Genomic DNA, 22,958 nt, shown 5'->3' with positions numbered 1-22,958 from the left:
GAAAAATCACTATGTAATTTCACTACATAGTTTCTTCTATGGGCTATGTATTGCGCGAGATATAAATAGATTTCTAAAAGACTAAGAGCGAGTTCCTGACTTCAGGGAATGACCTGCAAGAATCATGCAGATCACTGCATACCATGTGATAACAGCTTAAGAGGTGGGTACAAAGTGCTCTAAGGGGAAACAACTGTCTGTAGGAGTCAAAGCACATACAAATAACAAAAGGAGCACTAGAGCTCAATATTGTGGGATGAGGGGGAGCTGAGCATGTTTGGTGGGAAGGAAGAAATAAGAAAAGAGGTGTTACAGGGAAGAAAAATTAAAAGTACCTGCCATTTTTACAGAAGAGTGAATTGCTTAGCTGGCTGGAAAACATGGGTAGCAGCAAAAATAAAGGCTTGAAAAGCAGTTTGGGATCTTTTAAAAGGTCTTGTGTACTGGATCTCATACTCTCACAAATACTGTCTTCTGCTGTTGTCATAAAACACTTGTTGACCTTTATTGCCTTCGTATTTTTATTAATTGGTTAAATAATCTTTTTCTTAATTATTACTTAGCATCTGGAGTGATAATCTATCTTCCTCACCTGAATTTGTTTTGAATGGTTTCAGCTTATTATCCAGTTATAGCGGTACTCAAAGAATGATACACCGTAATTTAGGATATCCAAATTCGCATATCATAGATTTCAAATTTTGGTTATAACTGGTTATTAATTTTTCCCCTTTGCTGCTGGTGTCAAATGGAAGTATCACGAGTACAAGGAATACGTTATTCAACATTTCTTAGGTGTTGAGTATGCTGCAGTATGTTTTGAGTGTTCAAGTATGAGCCAACTTCTGGGCTGGGTATTTTACATCCATTAGGTCACTTAATCCTCAAAACACCATTGCACAGTGCTTACCACTACCACCTACATCTAATACATGTGAGGTTACATCAGTAGCCCAAATCCTAGAACACCTAGATTGATTCTAGAGTTCAGACACTTAACACGGTATAATGCCTCTCTTCTAAAGACCTTAACATATACCCTGATAACAACAAAAATTCATGGTTAGTTTTCTCATTATTGTTAATCTTTCAAAATGTTTAGTACTCACTTTATAGAAACTCTATTCAAATCCAAGTTTACTTTCAGAATTAGTCCAGTTGTGTTTTTTATCATTTCTTCCCCATCTACATGTATCCCAAACGTATCATTACTGTATCATTTCAGATAATCACATCTTGGTTTCTCAATATTTTCATATCTTTTACTGATTGTCACCACTTTAACAGTCATCACATACATCTTTATTCTCAATGAATGGCAATACCAGCAAGGCCCTTCCCTCATTCTTAGCCTGCAAGTGTAAAAGATAAAGAAATCTTAAGATTCTCCCTATTTAATCTGTGCTCTTCATTTCAACTGCCATTGCCTGAGTTCAAGCTCTCATTATTCCATACCTGGATTGTGGCTATATCAGTACCATGACAGCAATTATGTCTTTTCATATTCCTGTGTCCTGTTACCTAGCACAGACCACACACAAACATTTCCAGGATGAAGAAATGATACCAAAATTTTGCTGTTTTATATTCAGATATCCTTTTTAGTGTTCAAGTTCTAATTACTTTTCAAATTTTAAGAGTTTTGTTTTAATCTGTCCTTAACATGGCAAATTTATACTATTTATATACAATCTTAAAAGTACAAAGGAAAGAAACTAATCAAAACAATCACTGTTCTGTAACCCCAAACAATACAGCATAGAAGTTTTCAAAGTCAATCAATTCCCTACCAAATAATAAAGAAAATATTATACCAATATGAAACAAGGAGATGCTCAAGTTTATGATAGACAGGCTGCTTATTGATTTCACTGATTTTGGACTTGGGAAAAGCAGTGTTCTATGGCCAGACAAAACAAGATTTCAAGAAATCCCCAATTTATCTGTAAGCTACCTTGCTGTAAATCCTGGGTTTATTAAGACATAAAATATGTTTTCCGGCTGGGCGCGGTGGCTCCTGCCTGTAATCCCAGCACTTTGGGAGGCCGAGGCAGGAAGACTGCTTGAGCCCAGGAGTTCAAGACCAGCCTGGGCAACACAGTGAAACCTTGTCTCTGAGATAAAACAAAACAAAAATTACTTAAACATATATGTATTTTTTCCCAATGAAATGATTAACTGAATTTAGCTCAAAAGCTAGTAGCTGAAAAACTCAACCTCAACATCCCTAAAGTAAAGGCACGTGATCTCAAAAACTAAGGTACTTTTCTGCCCAAATTGATATCAAAAGAAAACATAGTCTCATTAACTTACAAAATAAATTTAGGTCACCTACTTATAAACAGGAACTGAAATGAGTGGAAGAGTTCAAGCAGTATAACCTTTGACTGCTTCATAGCCCATTTCATGTGTGACAATTCTGAGGGGTTAGGATGAGGAAGATTCTGTTATTAACCATTTTACTCCTGGAGACACTGCTCTCTCAAATTGGGCTGAAAGTAGATCATCACCTTGAGCTTTCCTTTAATCTTTATCAGAAACAGTTCAATGTTCCTGGAATATGGATAGCACTGAGAAGCAGATTTCTCCTCGATTTCCATATTACATACTTTGGCTATTTCAGCAAGAATCTTAGAGATACGGAGATTGAATACCTATAAGTAGATATCAAATTATCCATAAGTCCTTTGTAGCAGTAATTTTAACAGAGTAGATCCTAACATTAAACTCTTTTTAGATAAACCATAGACAAACGTTTGTCTAATCTGAATTAATTCTTCCCTAACAACTCCATCTTTTATTTTGTTCTTCTAAGCACTAGTTCCTATCAAATATTAAAACATATTATTTATAAAAGAAAGTGCCTGCATTTTTAAAACTCAGAGAGGCCTTATTAAAGAAATGTTAAACGTTGGAAAAATATCAGCTAAACAAAATGTATTGTTTTCAGACTGTCCTGTAACCCTTTCTGTAATTATTTACTAACATCCTAAGAAATCTGGTATATCCCAAACCATAAAAAGCCTATGAAATATTTGGTACACAACAGGCCCTAAATATACCCTTACAGAGTGAAATAAAGAGGAAACTTCAAAACAAAACAAAGAGTCATAAATTGGCTTCTACTAAACCGATCTAGTTAAACTTATACATCAACAATAAGTTTTCCCTACCTAAAACATAATGATATGCCCTATATTATCAAATCACACTGCTAAATTAAAACTTTAATATGTAATCTGAATCACTTCACAACTCCACTGAATACAAATATATACTAACCTTATGAGAAAAACTACCTTTAAATAGATTTCTGTACAAATTATCAAAGAGAGATGTGCAGATCGTATTTTTAAAGCATTGTTATTTTCACTCACAAAATATGATCATATTCAGGCAAAAATCAAGTGTTAACCTGGGTATTGAAAAAGGAGACTTTGAATATCATTAAATTTTGATTTAATATCATTTGCTATTCAGAAGAATGAAGGTGAAAGTAGTATACATCAAGACTCCTGAGGTTCTTGATTAATCCTTCAACAACAAGAAGGCCACAATGGTCAAAGGAACAAAGACTTTAAGGAAAGATAACTTACTGAATTGGCCCCTCTCCCCATAATCCCTGTAAAACAAATGCCAGCTCAACACCCAATATGACACTAACTTCTCAAGACTGCTGACAAATAACAACTCTATGCTAACTAACTCAGAAGATATGACTAGCCTAAGCTGATTTGCAAACCCAGGAAAATGAAACAGAAAGACAACTTACAACTCATGTTCCATCATCAACATGTATTATTATAAGAGAGACAGTGGAGTGTACTGTGAATAACATTATGAATCTAAACTACTAACTATAGCAATCAGGCTGGGATCCTACAGGCTGAAAACACAATCCTTGAAAAGACATTTGTCTATCTTACAAAACCTTTGACAATATGGGTATTCATGATGGCCTAGACCCAAGAGATGCCTTTCAAAGCTATTATTTGAAATTAAAGCCCATTTTAAAAACATCAGAAAATCAGAATTATATTCATATAAAACTTCATGAAGTCTCACTACAATTTAATTGTCAAATCATGTCCAAAGGAAGCAGTTTACCAATCTAATCTGTTCATGTATTTAACAGCACGACTAGTATCATCAACAGCTAGACCTTGTCAATATTTATCAAGTCTACTACTCTGGCAGATCCTATAGAACAATTTCTAACAACTTGAAATTGATAACTAGGCAAATTTAATGACAAAATTATTACTGACTCATCAAAATATAACACTTTTTACTTATATAAATCAGTTAACTCTATTCATAATCATTTATAACACATCTCCATGGATTCAAACAAGAAAACCTGACCAGCCAAATAAACAATTTGATGGTCTAAATATAACTTCAATGTCCTTTCATGTCTGTAGTTTTATGAATGCATGAGAAACTTAAAGTCTTAAATAATTTAATCTTTTATCCTTCATACAAGACTAAACTCCTTCAAGAACAGGATTATTTTTCTTATGTGTAATCACAAAAACCATAGAGTGCCTGCTCTATCAGGTGTCACACATTTGTCACCTTTACTCCTCCAAACAATCCTATGAAGTGAACCTTATAACTTCATAGACAAAGAAACAGATTCTAAAAAGGAAGCGTATGCTCAAAGCCAATGTGATCATCTCAATTATTTTTTGGCAAATATTTATTTCAGTCCCCTTCTCATTGTAAATGAAGTGACTTGGTATCACTAATGCAGGGTTTCTCAACCTCAGCACTACTGATATTTGGGGCCAGATAATTCTTTGTTGGGGGACTGGAGGTGCACGGAGGCTGACTGCCCTGTGCATTACAGGATGTTTAACAGTATCCCTGGACTCTACCCACTAGATGCCAATAGTACCCCCTCTCCCAAGTTTAGACACCAAAAGTATCTCTAGCCACTGTCAAATGTCCCCACAGGTAAAACTGCCACCAGCTGAGAATCACTGGGCTAATGGAAAGCAACAAGAGCAGACGCCTTATACATGCTTATGCAGTTTGGCTTGGATCTTGCATTCCAGTGGCCTGCCATAATAGCATGCCCTAAGCAGCCACTGCCCGCTTTAGCCTGGGTCCAAGAGGAACATAAATGGAGAAGATCTAAACCCACCCACAGTTAGCCTCAATCAAGCTAGGCTCCACCTTAATCAGCAGACCCTCAGCCAACATACAGACCCATGAGCACAGAAATAAATGATTATTATTTTTAAGCCACCCAGTTTTAGAGTGTTTTATCATGGAGCATTGTGGTGGCAACTGTTGACAAATACAGCCAACAAGAGGATAAGCCAGAATTCAAAACCTAGGCCTGTCTAAAAAACCTACTGTCTTTACTATATCAAAGAGTTTTTTCAAAAGAATTAAATATTCTTACCCAGGATGTGCTTGGTACACAGTAGAGGTGCAATAGAAGTCTGCTTTATTAATAAATATTAATTCTGTAAAAATTTTAATACATTTTCAGTGGCCTATTCATATTAGCCTCTCATTCTCACATCATGAGGCCAAACTTCAAAAACGTTGCAAAGGGCTACAGACTATAGCACTGCTTCATTTCTCAGATCTTGAGTCTGAGACTTTGTTCTCATATCAGTTTCAGAGCTCTGCACTGCTAAGTCCAAAACACATCTCTAACAACACTGACTTCTCTAAGTAAGGTGCTATGTGCAAATGCAAAAGATAACAGGTTTAAAGAAAAAGAAAAGTTTAACAATATTTGAAAGAATGAGTTTCATACAAATATGCGCAACAAATACTTATTGTGCATACACCATTTACCAGACACTATTCTAAGCACTGGAAATACGGCACTGAAAGAGAAAAAGATTCCTGCCCTCATAGAGCTTACATTCTTGTGACACATAGCATAAATATGTTTTCCAACTGCTTCACTCATATTAACTCTTTAGTCTTCATAATCTTGTGAGAGGTTTAATATCTCCATTACAGAAATGAGAAAACTGAACACCAGGAATGAAAAGTAATTTGCTTAAAGTCACAAAACATCATCACTTCCCGGCCTTTTGGTTAAGATCAAGTGTAGTACCAAAGTCACAAAACAAGCAGCAAAACTAGCTAGAAGTCTGAATCTGAGTTCCTACTTTTGACCACAGCATGACACTGCCCCTGCGCTAACTCTCTAACCTCACATCTTACAACACTTCCCAAGCACATTCCTGCCTGAGTCAGCTGTATTTGCTGTTCACTCTGCCTGGAATATTTTTCTCCCAGATGGTTTTCATGCCTTCCTCCCATCATTCTGTTCCTGTCTTTCCATTCCCATCATATTGTAAGAGATTTCTTCCCTGATCACCCTTAAAAATGAATACCTCCTTCCATACACAGTCACTATTCATCTGTCTACCCCACTTTATGTTTCTCCATAACACTGATTACAGCTATAGATTCATTTGTGTACTGTTTGTCTTTGCCACTGAAATGTCCACTCCACGAGACCAGTGACACTGTTTAATTCATCACTTCACCACTTACCATTTCAGGCCTCCTGAAACGATGCCTGGCAAAATGACCAGGTACCTGTCAGCCTGGCTGACCCTGTCCCCACTCCAAAAAAAAAAAAATTAGAGGAGTGATTCTCATACTTCGGCATGCATCAGAATTATCTACAGGGCTTAACAGGCAGATTGCTAGGCCTTGCCCTTACCCCAGAGTTTCTGATTCAATAAGTATGGAAAGGGGCTTGAACATTTACAGTTCCCAGAAAGCGTAGATACTATGGTCCAAGGACTGTGTTTTGAGAATCACCGATCAAGACAAATGCCATGCTCCAACACACCTGTCGGTAATAGTAGTTCACCGTGGCAAGAAGTCACAACTGGAGGAAGGAAAGGAACATAGTGAACAGGTGCCCTCTAGACTCAAGTCCTGACTTAGAAGACTGTATGAAACCCATGTCTTTTAAAGAATGCATAAATACCCCTTCCTTGAATAGGATTTCTTTTTTTAAGAGATGGAACCAGACAGATTACATTATATTCTCTATCAAGGTCTTGTGGTCTTACATATTCTATGTTAATGCCCACTGCAGAAACATTATCCCTTAACGTTTAAATAAGCAAAACAGACAGTTGCTATCCTTTTCAGGATAGTGAAAAACCTAACAGCAGTAGACCCCAATTGGAACAGCTGCCCAAATCACAATTTCCCATCTCTAGGAATAATTCTAATACCTAGGGTAGGCTCACAGTGGTCCTGTCTAGGTAATGGCAGGTAACCTCACTTCCCCAGTCAGAAAGGCCCAAAACACATTCACTCTTCTAAGAATCTGAATTTTAAAGATAAAGTTTGGGAGGCACCAATGCCAAGTTACGTCAGCAAGGCTCTCAACCGAGAAGCTCCACAAACTCCTGCTGCTCAAGTTCTCAGATGCCCTGATTCCTAGCCTAACATGGCACTTTGTTTTCCAGCTATTCCTTTAATCCTCTGTGTTACTGAATATATTATTTTCCAACCAACTCCTCTTTTCCTACATTATCCAAGACTATTTGTGTATTTGCAACCAAAAATACCTATAAAACCAGAGTAAATGTATATAACCTTTAAAAAAAAGTATCAGATCAATTTTTGCAAATTGTAATATAACTGTAAAATATCAAAGCTTTTTCCTATTAATTCAACTTAAGACACTTCTCATCTACAGACTAGTATTCTGTCCATATAACTAATGAATCATAGAGCACAACATCATATTTTTGACATTATAATTCCTTTTTTCATCTGCTTTCATAAAAGACCTCTGAAACTTAGCAAAAAGCCATCATCTTTTCTTGGTTTATTCAACAAGTATTGTTACCTATTATTTGCCAATATTATGAGGGATACAGTGAATAACAAAGACAAGGTTCTTATTTTATGTACACCTTATATTCTTCCGGGGAGACAGAGAGAGGGAAAATAAACCAGAAAAATGCCCGATTATAAGTGCTGTTGCAAAGACAGTGAGTAGCTAGACAGATGGCTTTTAAATATAAAGGTCAGGGGAAGCCTCTCTGAAGTGACATTTGAGCTAAATTCTTAATGACAAGAAGCAGCCAGCCAGTAGAGATCAGAGCACAACATAAAGGTCCCTAAGACTGGGAACAGACTTGACTTCTTCTAAAAGCCAGAAGACAGCCAAATGTGACTACAGTGTGGTAAAGAAGAGGGAAAATCATTTAAGATGAGGCCAGAGAACTAGAATGGACCGTATCATACAGGGCTTTGTAACAAAAAGCAAAGAATCTGGATTTATTTAGAAATTAACAGATATAGGACAAGGAGGCTATTCACAACAAGATGCTTATAGAGAATAGTTCAACAATGGACTAAGATGGGGGGAAATCAGATTACAATCAGTGGTTTCAACAAAAATTTTAGAGCTGAAAGGAACCTTATAGTCCAACATCTTCATTTTACAGAAAGAATGCTGTGGCCCAAGCTGTGGCTTCTTGAAGGTCAGATTAAAGATGAGCAATGTTGTGCTTGGTGCTCTGTGACAGGCCAAAGTGCTTTCCAAAATTCCTCATCCAGTTTTGAAACCCAAGAGTCTATACCATGTGCATTTCCAAAGTGACATAGCAGCAATCAAATGGAAACATATTCAGAGAGAAATTTTTTAAATTATCATGCCAAATTATTCACACTTCAGTTGATGACTGCATTTTTTTAAAGTGGCTAATAATGCTTAAGTATTTACCACCAAATATATCTCTTCCCAAAATATGTGAAGCAGAACAAAATTGAATAAAACAACAAAATATACTTACATCTGGGTATTCTTTTACAGGCACATAAAGTTTCTCTTGTAACTGAACAATAGGTCCCACAGCATCAGGCAATTCTGCACTCCTTTTCTCTGTACTGCCATTTAATGTGTCATTGTACATGTCTTTCCGTACTCTGCTAATTTCTGTTAAAAGTAAAAATTTTAAATGTGTTAGACAAAAAAAATATTCTTGCTAGTCCAGAGGAAAAAAGAGAGGGCAGGGGAGGGTTTCATTGATAAAGCGTTAAAACTCAAATAAAGAGCTCCTGGCCTATTCTATCATTCTCTGGATTAAGCCCATGTTTAACAGGACTATAGCCTTAATTAATTTCTACTGCAAACCAATTTTTGTACAAATCAAATAACATACATTATCAAATTAACTTCAAAGCCCGAGCTCCTTCCTAACCGGTATAATATGGAGTTGTTAGTTTATCTAATTTTTCCACGTCTAAACGAGGCCAGTCATTCCAAATGATAGCTTCAGTAAACAACTGTAAGAATGCCTGTCAGACAAAACTAATAGCAAAGCCTCTTTTGTACTTCAGAACTAATTTGTCCGAAGGATATTTAAACTGGACCACTTCGATTATTTTTAGATATCTTTGGAATATCCAAACAGAGATGTTCAAAAGAGAACAGACTGCAAGTTCAGCAGAAGTCTGAGTTTCATACACAAATCTAATGGTTAAAGCTATCAGAAGAGATGTCTTAGAGCAAGTAACGGGAGAAAGAAGGACGGAATGCACTTGAGAAAAAGGAAGGGGTAAGGAAAAGAAGATCCAAACCAAGAAGAAATGGAGGTAGGCAGGAGAACTAGAGAAGAGAGGTGTTATAGAAGCTAAGAAATGACAGATTCAAGGACAGGTGATCAACAGTATCGAATACTACCAAAGAATGTAAGATAAACAGCAAAAGATGGTACCTTGGATTTGACCACTAAGCCACTGGTGATCAGAGAAGTTTCAAGGGAAAGATGGTAACAGATCAAACTACACTGGGTTAATGATTGAAATATTAAATATAAAAAAGGAAGTAGCAATACCTAAAATCAATGACCTGTTTTTAAAGACCTGTATTACTGTTCTTGGATATACATATAATTTTTTTTAAAAGTAGGAGAATTCTATTTTAATGAGCCGAGTCCCATAAAGAAAATGGATCTTTTCAAAAATTATTAAGCTTCTAGTATGCACCAGAAGACAGGCTCCTGTCCATTGGAACATACTGCCTAATAAGGGTTGTCATTATTAAGGTTAGCCAGATGCAGATATAATGTCTCTCTATCCTATAGACTGTGTCCTCCTTGGGAGAAAGGCTTGCATCCATTAGTATTTAAAACTAAAATGTATTTTTTAAATGTATTTTGTATGCTTTCCAAACATGGGGAAGTTCAATAATATGAAGGCACTCTTTAATTTTTCTAACTAGTTATTTAAATCAGTTTCGGTTAAATAAAATCCAACACAGCAAAAAGGCAGGATCAAAGGTACTCTTACTCAGTTATAAAATCTTAATCAATTAAAAAAGGCACTGTAATACATTTTCTGCTTCAGTGATACCAATATTCATATTACAAATTTTCTCTCTTAAATAACAATTTGCTTGTCAAAGCTTACCAAATGCTTTTCTCTGAATAGCAAATAAAATCAACAAAAATCTAGAGATTACCTTGGATTTGACTACATGATAAGGGCAGAATTTTATTATTTCCTAAGGTTCTTTTTCTACTTCTGGCTTCATAATTAAATCTTTCCTAATAATGTCCAGTATCAAATTGGTGTTTGTCTTAAATTAGCATATGACAGCAATTCTCAAATCAAGTTTTCAACAACCAAGTAATAATTTAAACAAAAATGCTCATTTACATCATTTACATAATTACAGCAAGTAATTAACCAAGGGGCATTAGAAAAATTTAATCTAATTAAAATCACACATACATCCTTTAGCCAGGTCTCTGGACTAAAAAAGCACTTTCCACATAATTATCATTTAACTATCTTCTTCAGAAACTACCTATTCTTACTACATAGCACCACACCAATATCAAAGCCTGAGAATAACAGCATGAAAGAAAACTACAGATAAAATTTGCTTAAAAATATAGATGCAAACATCTGAAATAAATAGAAAAAGAAAAATGCACTAAGACATAGTAGAATTTATACCCTTAGTGCAAGAATAGTTCAATATTGAAAAATCTACTATTATAAGTAACCATAGTAACATAATAAATCTAAGGAAGAAAAAATACTGATTTTCCAGGTAAACAAATTTATCAAACTTAGAAAAAAAAACAAAAGAATCTATTGCAAGTTATCAGAAAATTCGGATAAAATGACTAGATTAAAAAATTAAATAAACATGCCAGGCGCAGTGGCTCATGCCTGTAATCCCAGCACTTTGGGAGGCCAAGGCAGGCAGATCACTTGAGGTCAGGAGTTCAAGACCAGCCTAGCCAACATAGTGAAACCCCATCTCTACTAAAAATACAAAAATTAGCTGGGCATGGTGGCAGATGCCTGTAATCCCAGCTACTCAGGAGGCTGAGGCAGGAGAATCGCTTTTTCTCAGGAGGTGGAGGTTTCAGTGAGCCGAGATGGTGCCATTGCACTCCAGCCTGGGCAACAAGAGCAAAAAACTGTCTAAAAAAATAAAAATAAAATGTATAAAACCAACAGTCCTCCTATATAAGCATCTATCTAGTTAGATGATACAATCCACTTACCACTTAAGTTGTATTTTTATAAATACTTATGTGATTCCTTGATTAATAACACAAAGTTCCACGAGATTCTGTTACAATCCATTTACCACTTAAGTTGTATTTTTATAAATACCTATGTGATTCCTTGATTAATAACACAAAGTTCCATGAGATTCTGTGTCCGCAGGTCCTTGAACAGTGCCTGGAACACAGCTGGCCCTCAATAAATACTTGGTAGGAGTAAACAAAGGCAAGAAAGAGCTAGGTTTCTGGAGCATTTAAGTTAAACAAGTCATGGTTCCAGCTCTCGAAGAACTTATTCTAATAAGGAAGACAGATAAGAAGTCTTTCTACCATGATTTTTTTCAGTCTCTAAGATATATCACTCAATTTCATAACAGAACACAAATTAATGTATAAGATAGTAATGATGGGAATGAGAAGGTGACTAAGACATAGTTCCAGTCCTCAAGGACTTTACAATCTTATTCGCTGTTGAGTTTGGCGAACTATGTACTACCTTTAAAAACAGGGGAAAAAAGCAGAAAATCATCAGCACTTCCTGGTGTTATTCGGAACACTCGAGTCAGAACAAGTTCTGATTCCAGTTCTAACAGTAACCGTGATTTTAGACAAGTCTCTTTCTTACAACCTCTCTGTGTCTGTGCTTCATATACTTACTCAATGAATGAACTGAATCCACTGGTTTCCAATCTTAGTATGCAAGAGCCCCATTTATTCTTTTTCTCCACAATCCTGTTTTTAAAAGTTTTGTCTTTAAAACTTTCCATTTGTAAGTCGTGGCAATCAGAGTTTCTGGGAATGTTATCCTAGCAGGAGGATACAATTATAGCCAAACTACTATGGAAACATGCAACGAGTACGGGTTTGGGAAATGCTTTAGTCCTTTTGTAAGTAATAGCTTCACAGGTGTTCTCATGAAACATAGGAATGCTTCATAACTAATATGTTGTACACACTATTTTGCTGTATCAAACATTACAACACTCAAATGCCCCACCACCAACCGCACTACCTTCAACAACCCGCAGCAGTTGTTCAGAGAACTAAAAGTTCAGAACCGTTTGCTTAATCACACGTAGTACAAAAACTCTCCCAACATGAACCCCAGGCGTGTATTTTCTATCTAAACATCCCCAATATCAAGAGAAATTTTTAGACATCTCTAAAGATCTTAAATATTATAAATTTGTTTTAATAAACCAAAATCTGCTCTCCTAAAATTTCTACCATTGGCCACAACTCAGCAGCCCCACAAACATTTGAAAAATTCTAAAATATCTAAGTGTCCTCTTCCCTAAACCAATGACATGGTTTTATACCCTCCCACTTGTTTAGATGCACTCTGATTTGTCTAGGTCCCTTTTAATATGCAAAACCCTATACTGTACACAACATTCCACAACGATCAATGGGTAAGCCAACCGAGGCTATCAAATTCTAGTCCCAAACCCTGCCCCGTCCATAATCACTGTTTAAGAGTTGATGATGTTTAAGAATATCTTTACTTCCTTAGCAAACACAGCACACTGCTGACATTTTGCTAATGGTGTTAAGACAAGTCTCTACCATTCCATAATTCCACAACTGTTTGTTTAGACACCAACAGAAGATTTCAATTTTTTTACTGGTTATTTTCTGCTACACATATCCCTTCAGCAGACTGATATTAATCTATCAGCTGATATTCTTTAAGGATGAATAGTCTCCGAGTCAAGAATCCAACTGCAATTTTATAGAGCACAGATTTCTTTGGCCCAGATCCCAAAATATAGGCACATCTTTATCTACTACTTGATGAAATCCCAAGCTACAATGGGACCAGAACCTCCTTCTGGAGCCACCAGTTTAAATAGGAAATAATCTGTTTAGGAATCTACAGGTTATGCCATCAAGTTTAGAATATACATTTTTCAGCTTTCGGGAGTATTTGCCTTTACAGCATTTAGGCTCCTCCCATTTTCTACAATTCTTTGAATTTTTTTTTTTTTTTTCGAATTTCACTATGCTGAAAACTATTTTTTGTTTAGGCCTGAAAACCTGTTACTACTTACTGCCTTGTCACATTTCTCTGCTTTAATTATCTTGATTTTTTTTTATTTTCCAAACTAAGGCTCAACTGTCAGTTAATTCTGCTCCGATGTCACTGCACAGTTCTGTTTTATGTGACCTTTATTCCTTTCTCTTTCCCCTTAATTCACCCAACTATGGATTTCACTAAGAGGTTTTAAAGTCATTCTTATGTCTCATGTTTCAACAGCCTCAGCTCATGTTTGTCTTTGGCTTTTCCATTACCACTACTCTTTTACTGTATCCAAATTATTGTACGTGCACTCTGCTACTTTTGTACACATCCTTTTAATATCTGAATTACTGGGCTGGGCGTGGTGGATCACGCCTGTAATCCCAGCAATTTGGGAGGCCGAGGTAGGCAGATCACTTGAAGTCAGGAGTTCAAGACCAGCCTGGCCTACATGGCGAAACCCCATCTCTACTAAAAATACAAAAATTAGCCAGGTGTGGTGGCGGGCACCTGTCATCCCAGCTACTCAGGAGGCTGAGGCAGGAGAATTGCTTAAACTCGGGAGACAGAGGCTGCAGTAAGCTGAGATCGTGCCACTGCACTACAGTCTGGGTGACACGGTGAGACTCCATCTCAAAAAAAAAATACATATATATATATATATATACACACACACACACACACGTATTTAAGTTATATATGTTATACATATATGTTATACATATATATGTTAAATCCAATTACATATATATGAATTATTGGATTTAACTAACAGATCAATCACTCTGGAATATAGAACACTGGAATTAAGGACAACAGGAAAAACTGTTAAGAGAACAAAAAAAATATGGGGTGAGAAATCTAAATTACAGCATTGAGCAGTCATTTCATAAAATATATAAATACATAGCTAAGGCTGTGTATAAAATCAATACTGCAATGTTGGAAAGCCAAAGAATCAAATACAGCTCTACATTACTTTCTGGTTTAGAAATTTTTCAGCAAATTTAAACTAAGAAAATCAAAATTAGGAAATGAAACATGAAAACTATTTACTAACTCAATCATAAGCAACAAAATATTAATGTAAAGTAAAATTCAAAGCCAAAATGCACCAAAGAATTACTTTCAGGATTTGTAAAAAAAACAAAACAGTTTTAAAACACTGAAGAAAAACTCACATAAAATGCATCTTATACTTAGTGTTGTGGTAGCTGATTCAATTGCTCAACGTGCAATGCTGATGTTATAGACATATATATTTTGTATCTGCTGTTTCTTTGTACATTTGAATCCATCAACAAAATCTGCCTTATCATTGTACTAGAGCAGGAGCTAATAAAGGAATGAAAAGGTCATTGTGTCGTTTGACCATAACTGTGCTTTTTGACATTTTCCATTAACTTATGGAAAATCTTAGTTGTCAGTAAAACGACAAGTATATATAAACACATACATAATTTGATACACATAAAATACATTTTATGAGGTAAGTTAAAATGACTGCTTTCATCTGAAGCTTAAATAGGCTCCAGTGTTTCCACACTGTCTGCAATCCCTACCTCTTGCTAGACATTAAAGTAGCACACTAACACAAACAGCAAAGTAAGATTTAGTTATTTTAGGTCTTAATAACAAATTACTCATTTTTATTTGGATAATACTCATTAAATCTTAAAACAATAATATTAGTAATCTATTTAAAACTGAAGAACTGCCACTTCATAAAGAGGTGGCTGGTACGTAACCTTATGAATTTAGGGTTAACAACAATCTCTTCTGTAAAAAGAAATAAATTTTTATTAAGGCTTGACTAAATACAGAGAAAGTTTTAAAGTTATTTTTGAGCTGAGAACAACCCATGGAATTTAACTTCACTGTGCTCTTTTTAAGAGGCCAAGTTCACAAGGTACAGACAGCAACTAGATTAAAAAGCAAGTTACTAGAGTATGTATTATTTATTTATTTATTTATTTTTGAGATGGAGTTTCACTCTTTTCACCAAGGCTGGAGTGCAATGGCACAATCTTAGCTCACTGCAACCTCCGCCTCCTGGGTTCAAGCGATTCTCCTGCCTCAGCCTCCCCAAGTAGCTGGGATTACAGGTGCCCGCCACCATGGTCAGCTAATTTTTGTATTTTTTTTTTTTTTTTTTAGTAGACACGGGGTTTCACCATGTCGGCCAGGCTGGTCTAGAACTCCTGACCTCAGGTGATCCACCCGCCTCGGCCTCACAAAGTGCTGGGATTACAGGCGTGAGCCGCTGCACCTGGCCTAGAGTACAGACTATTAAGTGAAATATGTTTGCTTACTCTAACAACCAAATAAATCTGATTTAATTTCAAAGCAACTGCTTTCAAACTGGCAAGAAAAAAAACCCAAGCTATCAGTAATTCTCTAGATGGAACCTTATTCCAGGGGTTAAACTGTACTCTGTACTTCACAATCCTAAGTCCAAAAACAAAAACTACAAAATTAAATTAATCATAACTCCTCTTTGTACTACCAAAACTAACAATTGTCCACAATTGGCGATAAATTTCACATGCAAAAATACAAAACAGCAAAAACATTGTAACAATGTTAATTCAATTTCCCTGATTGCTCTCAGCAGCAGTTCTGTATTACAGAAGTACCTAACAGTAAGTTGCACACGTTCCTGGGGTTATAGAAAAGAACCTCTACCATATGATCAAATTTATATTTAAGTATACATTTTTTTGGTAGACACAACAAAGTCAAAAAAGATACAACTATTAACAGTAATCGTCTCTGGGAGATGAATTTACAAGGACTATTTAGCTTTCATGTTATTATATAAATTTTTCTTACAATAATCACCTATTAGGAGAGTAGAAAGCAGAAAGCTTACATCAAAACACTGCAAGCATGGGACTGCCTATATAAAAACAGTAGCATAATAAAGATGTTATAATTCATTGCCTCCCAACTCTAAAAATAAAGCAATCTAGTTATTTTTTACATGACTCAACTGGTCTTCACCAGAATCTGAAGGAGGATATACTACAATACCCTTTTTACTGTCCCCTCAAAATAAAAAAAAAAAACAACTAATGCTCAGTGATTAACGAATTAACAAATATCGTTATGTCCTCAATCATACATAAAGGGAAGCTACAAAAGTCAGCTCATAAAGGCAGAGTAGAATTATAGATGCCAGAGGCTGGGAAGGATGGATGAGTAGAAGAGATGAAGAGAAGTATGTTAATAGGTACAAACATATAATTAGATAAAGGTATGAATTCTACTGTTCAACAGCAGATTAGAGTGACTACAGTTAACTAATACATTGTATATTTCAAAGTAGCTAGAAGAGAGAACTTGAATTATCGCCAACACACAGAAATAATAAATACTCAATGTGATGGAGACCTCAAATACTCTTGACTTAATCATTACACATTCTATGTATGTAGCAAAAAAAAAAAAAACACATGCACCTCATAAATATGTAAAATATGTATCAATAAAAATAAACAAAAGGTAAATCAAAAAAACAAAAGAAACTGGACCAAGTCATAGCTAGTCTAACCAGCTTTACTTAGAGTTTCATAGAGGATTTCCTGGCAGAAGAAACTCTTAAAATTCATTTTAAGAAACGGTAATTAGACAATGGAAATAAAATGGAACAAGCCACCTTTTGATGTATTGCTGGCTGTACTATAATAAGTGTAGACCAGTATGTTCACTGTTTTAATAGTGTGTGAAAAAAAGTCTTTTTAGCCCTTTTCTTTCACTCCATTTTAACAGAACACAGTTCTGTGGATGAACTCCAGGTCTAGGTTCCTAAAGTGACATCCTGAATGAATAAACGGATACTGCCGGTAGACACAGAAAGTAAAATAGGTCACTGAAAAGAACAGAACAGAGCGGGGGACTTGGTGGGGAGGGCCTTCATTCACTTTTGAAAAACCAGTTACTTAATTGGATAGGCAGCCTTTCTCATTTAAACTGACTTTTGTTTTAACTTACCAAAAAGGAGTTTACTTTTAAACCTGTTCAGTTTTACACGTTAATATGTAACTATTATTTATTTAATAGAAAATGTGGTCTTCTGGTCATGTCGTTTCTTAGGATACTCAGGGGAAGCCAGTCCCCATCTATATATAATATTCACTGTATTAAAATGTAAATTTAAATCTAACGGCGAACTAGTTAAGCAACATTTTAATGAATATCCGAAGAAGATGCAACAGCAAGCTGGTTTGATATCATCAGAATCCAGGTAAAAAGAAATACCTGAGAATCCAGCAATTATTATTAACAACTCTTTTCCCAATCCTTTAATATTTCTGAAAGAATAAAAATAAACTCTTAGCAATGGAAACGAGTACCCAAGATAACAGGGATAGAAGAAAATGTACTCTTACGAGTCTCTGAATTTTGAATTATCTCAATGTATTAACTTTTCAGAAACTTTTCTTAAAAGTTTTTACTTATATAGTGATAGTAATGAATTACAACCCATAAGAAAAGATTGATATAAATAACTGAATAAATAAATACAAGCGGGAAAGGGGATAGATCTTCCTAAAAGAATTTTAATTAGTAACAATCAATGCAAACAAAAATCATTCAATGAATGCTAAATTAGTGAGCAAAAATATGAAAGGATAGCTGTACGGTTTCAGAGTATCTCCCCTGTAAGGCATTTATTAATTACTAAGGAAAAAAGGAGAAACTACAGTGGAGAAATCTGACAGACATCGCCTTAACCAACTACTCAAAGTTAATATCACCAGTATTAAGACATGTACCCCACAACAGCCGGGCTCGGTGGCTCACGCCTGTAATCCCAGCACTTCGGGAGGCCGAGGTGGACGGATCACGAGGTCAGGAGATCGAGACCATCCTGGCTAACACAGTGAAACCCCGTCTCTACTAAAAACACAAAAAATTAGCTGGGCGTGGTGGCGGGCGCCTGTAGTCCCAGCTACTCAGAAGGCTGAGGCAGGAGAATGGCATGAACCCAGGAGGCGGAGCCTGGAGTGAGCCGAGATGGCGCCCCTGCACTCCAGCCTGGGTAACGGAGCAAGACTCCATCTAAAAAAAAAAAGACATATACTCCACAGCATGATCCACTGAGATGGGCACAACAGCACTTGTGTGTGATTATTTTGCCAAAAATGGTCCTCATTATAACCATGAGAACACATCAAACAAACCCAAATTCAAGAACATTTTTATAAAATAACTAGCATTCTTCAAAAGTGTCAAGCTCATGAAAGAATGTGAAATGGCCACAGATTGGAGGAAATGAAACAGACATCCCTACTAAATACAATGTGGAATCCTGGACCAGAAAAACCAACTGAGTAGGAAAACAGGTAAAATTTGAGTAAGATTTGCAGATTAGTGATAGCACTGTTATCAATACTCATTTCCTGCTTCCCATAACTATACTATGATTATATGAGTTAACATCCACATTATTTTTTTCCACTGTTATGTAAATCTAAATTTATTTCAAAATAAAGAATTAAAATTTAAAAAGTGAGCCTGGGCAACATGGCAAACCCCATCTCTACAAAAATTAACCAGGTGTGGTGGTGCGCCTGTAGTCCCAGCTACTCAAGACTGAGGTGGGAAGATCGCTTGAGCCCAGGAAGTAGAGGCTGCAGTGGTCCATGATCACTCCGCTGCACTCGCCTGGGTGACAGAGCAGGACCCTATCTCAAAAATAATAATAATAATAATTAAAAAGTGTTTGCTTTGGACTTTGGGGTTATTCTAATGAGGGAAGGGGAGAAATAACTGTGACAAAGTATGAAAGCTGTGAAAAAAGATAAAACTGAGGGGAAAAAAAATCACTCAAAATAATATCTTCTACAGTTTAAATAATGTTGTTAAAATTTTAATTATACATATTTGCTTTCTTCAAATAAGCAATCATTACTAATCATCCAAAATATATGTTAAATATAAGTGCTTAATATATTTGTTACTCTCCTCCAAAACAAATATCCACAGATAAAAGATCTGTTAACCTCAACTACAGATGACTTTCCTTGCAAAAGCTTTGTAAACTTTATCTATACATTTTAATGAGATTTTCTTTAATATACTGCTTTAAAAGAAAACACACACACTTTGAACCTTCCCTAAAGAAGGTGGAGAAAGATTACAATCCAAAACAATGACCTTTCTATAAAAAGCCTATCCTCCTAATACATGTGGTAAGGCAAAAACACTGGCCTTGAGTTTACACAACCTGGATTTTACTCCTGTTTCGCCGGCATGATTAAGCTGAGCTGTGTGCCTTCGAACTGAACCTTCTGGGTCTCATTTTCTTCATCTGCAAAATGAGCACGTTAGACCACATCACATTTATGGCTTCTATCTGCCCTAAAATGCATCTCCTTATCTTCTTACAGAGAATTCCATTTTGTGCTCCTTCTGTACTGACCCCCTACAGGCAAGGGCTGTATAAACTCAATGACTGGTTGAGAACTCCAGGCGAGACAATCCTACTCCTGCCAGAACTACATATTCTAAAATTTAAACTACCACTGGCCACCAGAATTTACTTTAAATTACATCCTTGTAAAACACCAAAACCTCATGTAATTAGATTCCTCCACACTTGTTCTTGAAGAAGTGGGGAAAGGTCTGTACCTATGTATTTCGCCCTCTTGAAGTTCCAAATCCCTCAGGGCTTTAAAAGGAATTTGGTAATTCAGAGTGAAAATGAAACAGATGCCCCAAAAATTCTGAAGGAGTTATGTCTGTGTAGGAGGTGGGGGTAAACCGCTTTTTCCTAGGTAATAATTTATTTGTTTTTTAATTAACCTTTTCGATTGTATTCAAAATTTCACCTAAGTTCAATACAGAAAGAACCTAAGGTTTATAATCATGTAGCATAGGTTTACCTCAGTATCATCTTAATTCCATAAACAAAGCAAATACATGTCTGTCACTTCATGACATTTTTAGGAAAGAAAATACATGTCAAAAGACATTCACAGGTGTTGCAAGAGAATTCTCTCATACTATGAAAAAGCCAAGAGGAGTTGTTGTTGTTGTTGTTGTTTTGAGATGGAGTCTCGCACTGTTGCCCAGGCTGGAATGTAGTGGCACAATGTTGTCTCACTGCAACCTCTGCCTCCCGGATTCAAGCCATTATCTGCCTCAGTCTCCCAAGTAGCTGGGAATACAGGCACCCGCCACCACGCCAACTAATTTTTGTATTTTTAGTAGAGACAGGGTTTCACCATCTTGGCCAGGTGGTCTTGAACTCCTGACCTCGTAATCCACCCGCCTTGGCCTCCCAAAGTGCTGGAATTACAGGCATGAGCCACCATACCTGGTGAAGAGTTTTTTAAAGGCTTAAGAAACAACCTACTATACACAATATTCCAAAAGGACCTGCAACAAGCACTGACACTGAATTCGAAAAATAAAACTTCAGCAAAAATATCTTGGTCTGTAACAAGAGCAACATATTACACAGTGCCTTCAAATGTCAAAGTAATTGGTATTGAAAACATTATTTTAATATGGTAAGCAATATGATCTCCTTTAATTAAACCACAGTTGGTTTACTTCACAAAGATTCAGAAAATCTAAGTCATGTCATGCTACTGGCAAATATACATTTATTACTTTTTTACTGCCTCTTCAAATGTACATTCTACCATATAACAACATTCTTGGAAAGCAAACAATCAGTTTTTCAATGCAGAATACAGCACTCTGTGTTGAGATTATAAAAGTATAACTGATTAGAATAGAAGCTAAATACTATATTTTAAAAATATATATTACTAATACAATCCAACAAAAACCCTAGTAATGGACATTCCAGACCAACCCTCCACACTGATATCCTATCACCAACTCCCTTCTCAACCTATCTGATACATTCAAGACCAAACTCCTAAGCCTTCCCCAAAACCTGTTCCTCCTGATCTCGGGCAATGACACAATGTCAAGTCCCTTCTCACACTTCATATTCCATCCACTAGCAAATACTGTGCACTCAACTTTCAGACTATATCCCCAATTTCACTTCACCACCACAAGCCCTAACATTACAGCTCTAACCACAATCATTTCCTACCTAATCCTAACCTAATCGGTCTACCTGCTTCCACCACTACCTTGGTCAGTCTATTCTTTATTCTTTGGAGTTAGCCCGCTGAAATCCAAGTGAGATGTCACTCCTCTGTTCAAACTTTTTGGTTTCAGGACTCCACTCTCTAAAAATTAACTGGAGGAGCCCAAAGAGATCCCTGTTCATGAAAGTTATGTCTAATAAAACTTACCATACTAGAAATTAAAACTAAAAATGTTTAAATTTTTTCATTTTAAAATACTAATAAACTTATTACATATTAACCAAAAATGCACATTTTACAGAAAATAACCTATTTTCCAACTAAATAAATTACTGAAAAAGTCAGTTTTATACTTTCGCAATCTTTTAAATGTCTGTTTTAATAAAGACAGCTAGATTCTCTCTTCTCTTGAATTCAATCTGCTGCAATATCACACAGCACACAATCTCTGGAAAACTCCACTGTACATTCGTATGTAAATGGTGGTGAAAATGGCAAATAACATCTTATTATCACAAAGATAGTCTGATTTCACAGATTCCCTAAAAGGATGCCCAGAACCACTGCTCTAATGATTTCCCATCTCAGTTGGTATAAAAGCCCAGGTCCTTACAAAGATAAATAATAGACTACAGCATCCACACAGGCTCCCCTTGCCCTCACCTTTTTTGCCCTTCTGACCTAATCTCCTTAACCAACCTAACCTCCGTCCCTGGCTACAGTCCACACAAGGAATTGTTAGTCCTGCCCTCAAGGTTTTGCACTAACTCTTTCACTGCCTTGGAAAGCTATTCCCCAGAGAGCAGTACGGCTCACACGAACACCTCCTTCAGATTTCTGCTCCAGTTTTTCAAGGAGTCCAACCTTGATCTTCCTATTTTTAAATGGCAACTTGCCTCAATCCATAGGAACACCCCAGATCCCCTTTACCCTTCAATTTATTTCTATAATTCATATTTCCTAATATGTTACTGTACTTGTTTATTGATTATTGCCTGTTGACATTAGAATGTTAACTGAGAGTGCAGATAGCTTTGTTTTTGCCTTTTGCTATATTTGTAACATCTACATCCTTGGAGAAAAAACACCTTTTGAACAAATATTAGGACTATTAGCACAAAAACATGGAAAGCTACAAAAACATTTCTTGTAACTTTACTCAAGCATCAATATGGTATCTGCTTGACAATTTTAGCTAGCTTACTCCTCTTCCCTTTAAAGTAATATAAATGCACAGTGCTCTTATGCAAATGGCTTGGTCTCTTTATTCTGGACTTTAGAAGTTTAGAACACTTTGCTAATAACATATGTTCATCACATCAA

The 22,958-nt window shown here is 36.0% G+C and overlaps 1 protein-coding gene across 5 annotated transcripts in view; it reads right to left on the bottom strand.

The window, feature by feature from the left end:
* QKI (QKI, KH domain containing RNA binding) overlaps nt 1-22,958 on the bottom strand; it is a 162,428-nt gene that overhangs the window by 113,204 nt on the left and 26,266 nt on the right. For all 5 annotated transcript variants that reach the window (XM_054493154.2, XM_054493156.2, XM_054493155.2 and 2 more), the window contains exon 2: nt 8,805-8,947. In XM_054493154.2, coding sequence (XP_054349129.1) covers nt 8,805-8,947 — 143 coding nt within the window. The remainder of the gene's footprint in view (nt 1-8,804; nt 8,948-22,958) is intronic.

The sequence above is a fragment of the Pongo pygmaeus genome, chromosome 5, assembly GCF_028885625.2.
Source record: "Pongo pygmaeus isolate AG05252 chromosome 5, NHGRI_mPonPyg2-v2.0_pri, whole genome shotgun sequence".
In the NCBI taxonomy this organism is placed as follows: domain Eukaryota; kingdom Metazoa; phylum Chordata; class Mammalia; order Primates; family Hominidae; genus Pongo; species Pongo pygmaeus.
The sequence above is the reverse complement of the archived record's forward strand: the minus strand, read 5'-3'. Positions and strand labels throughout refer to the sequence as shown.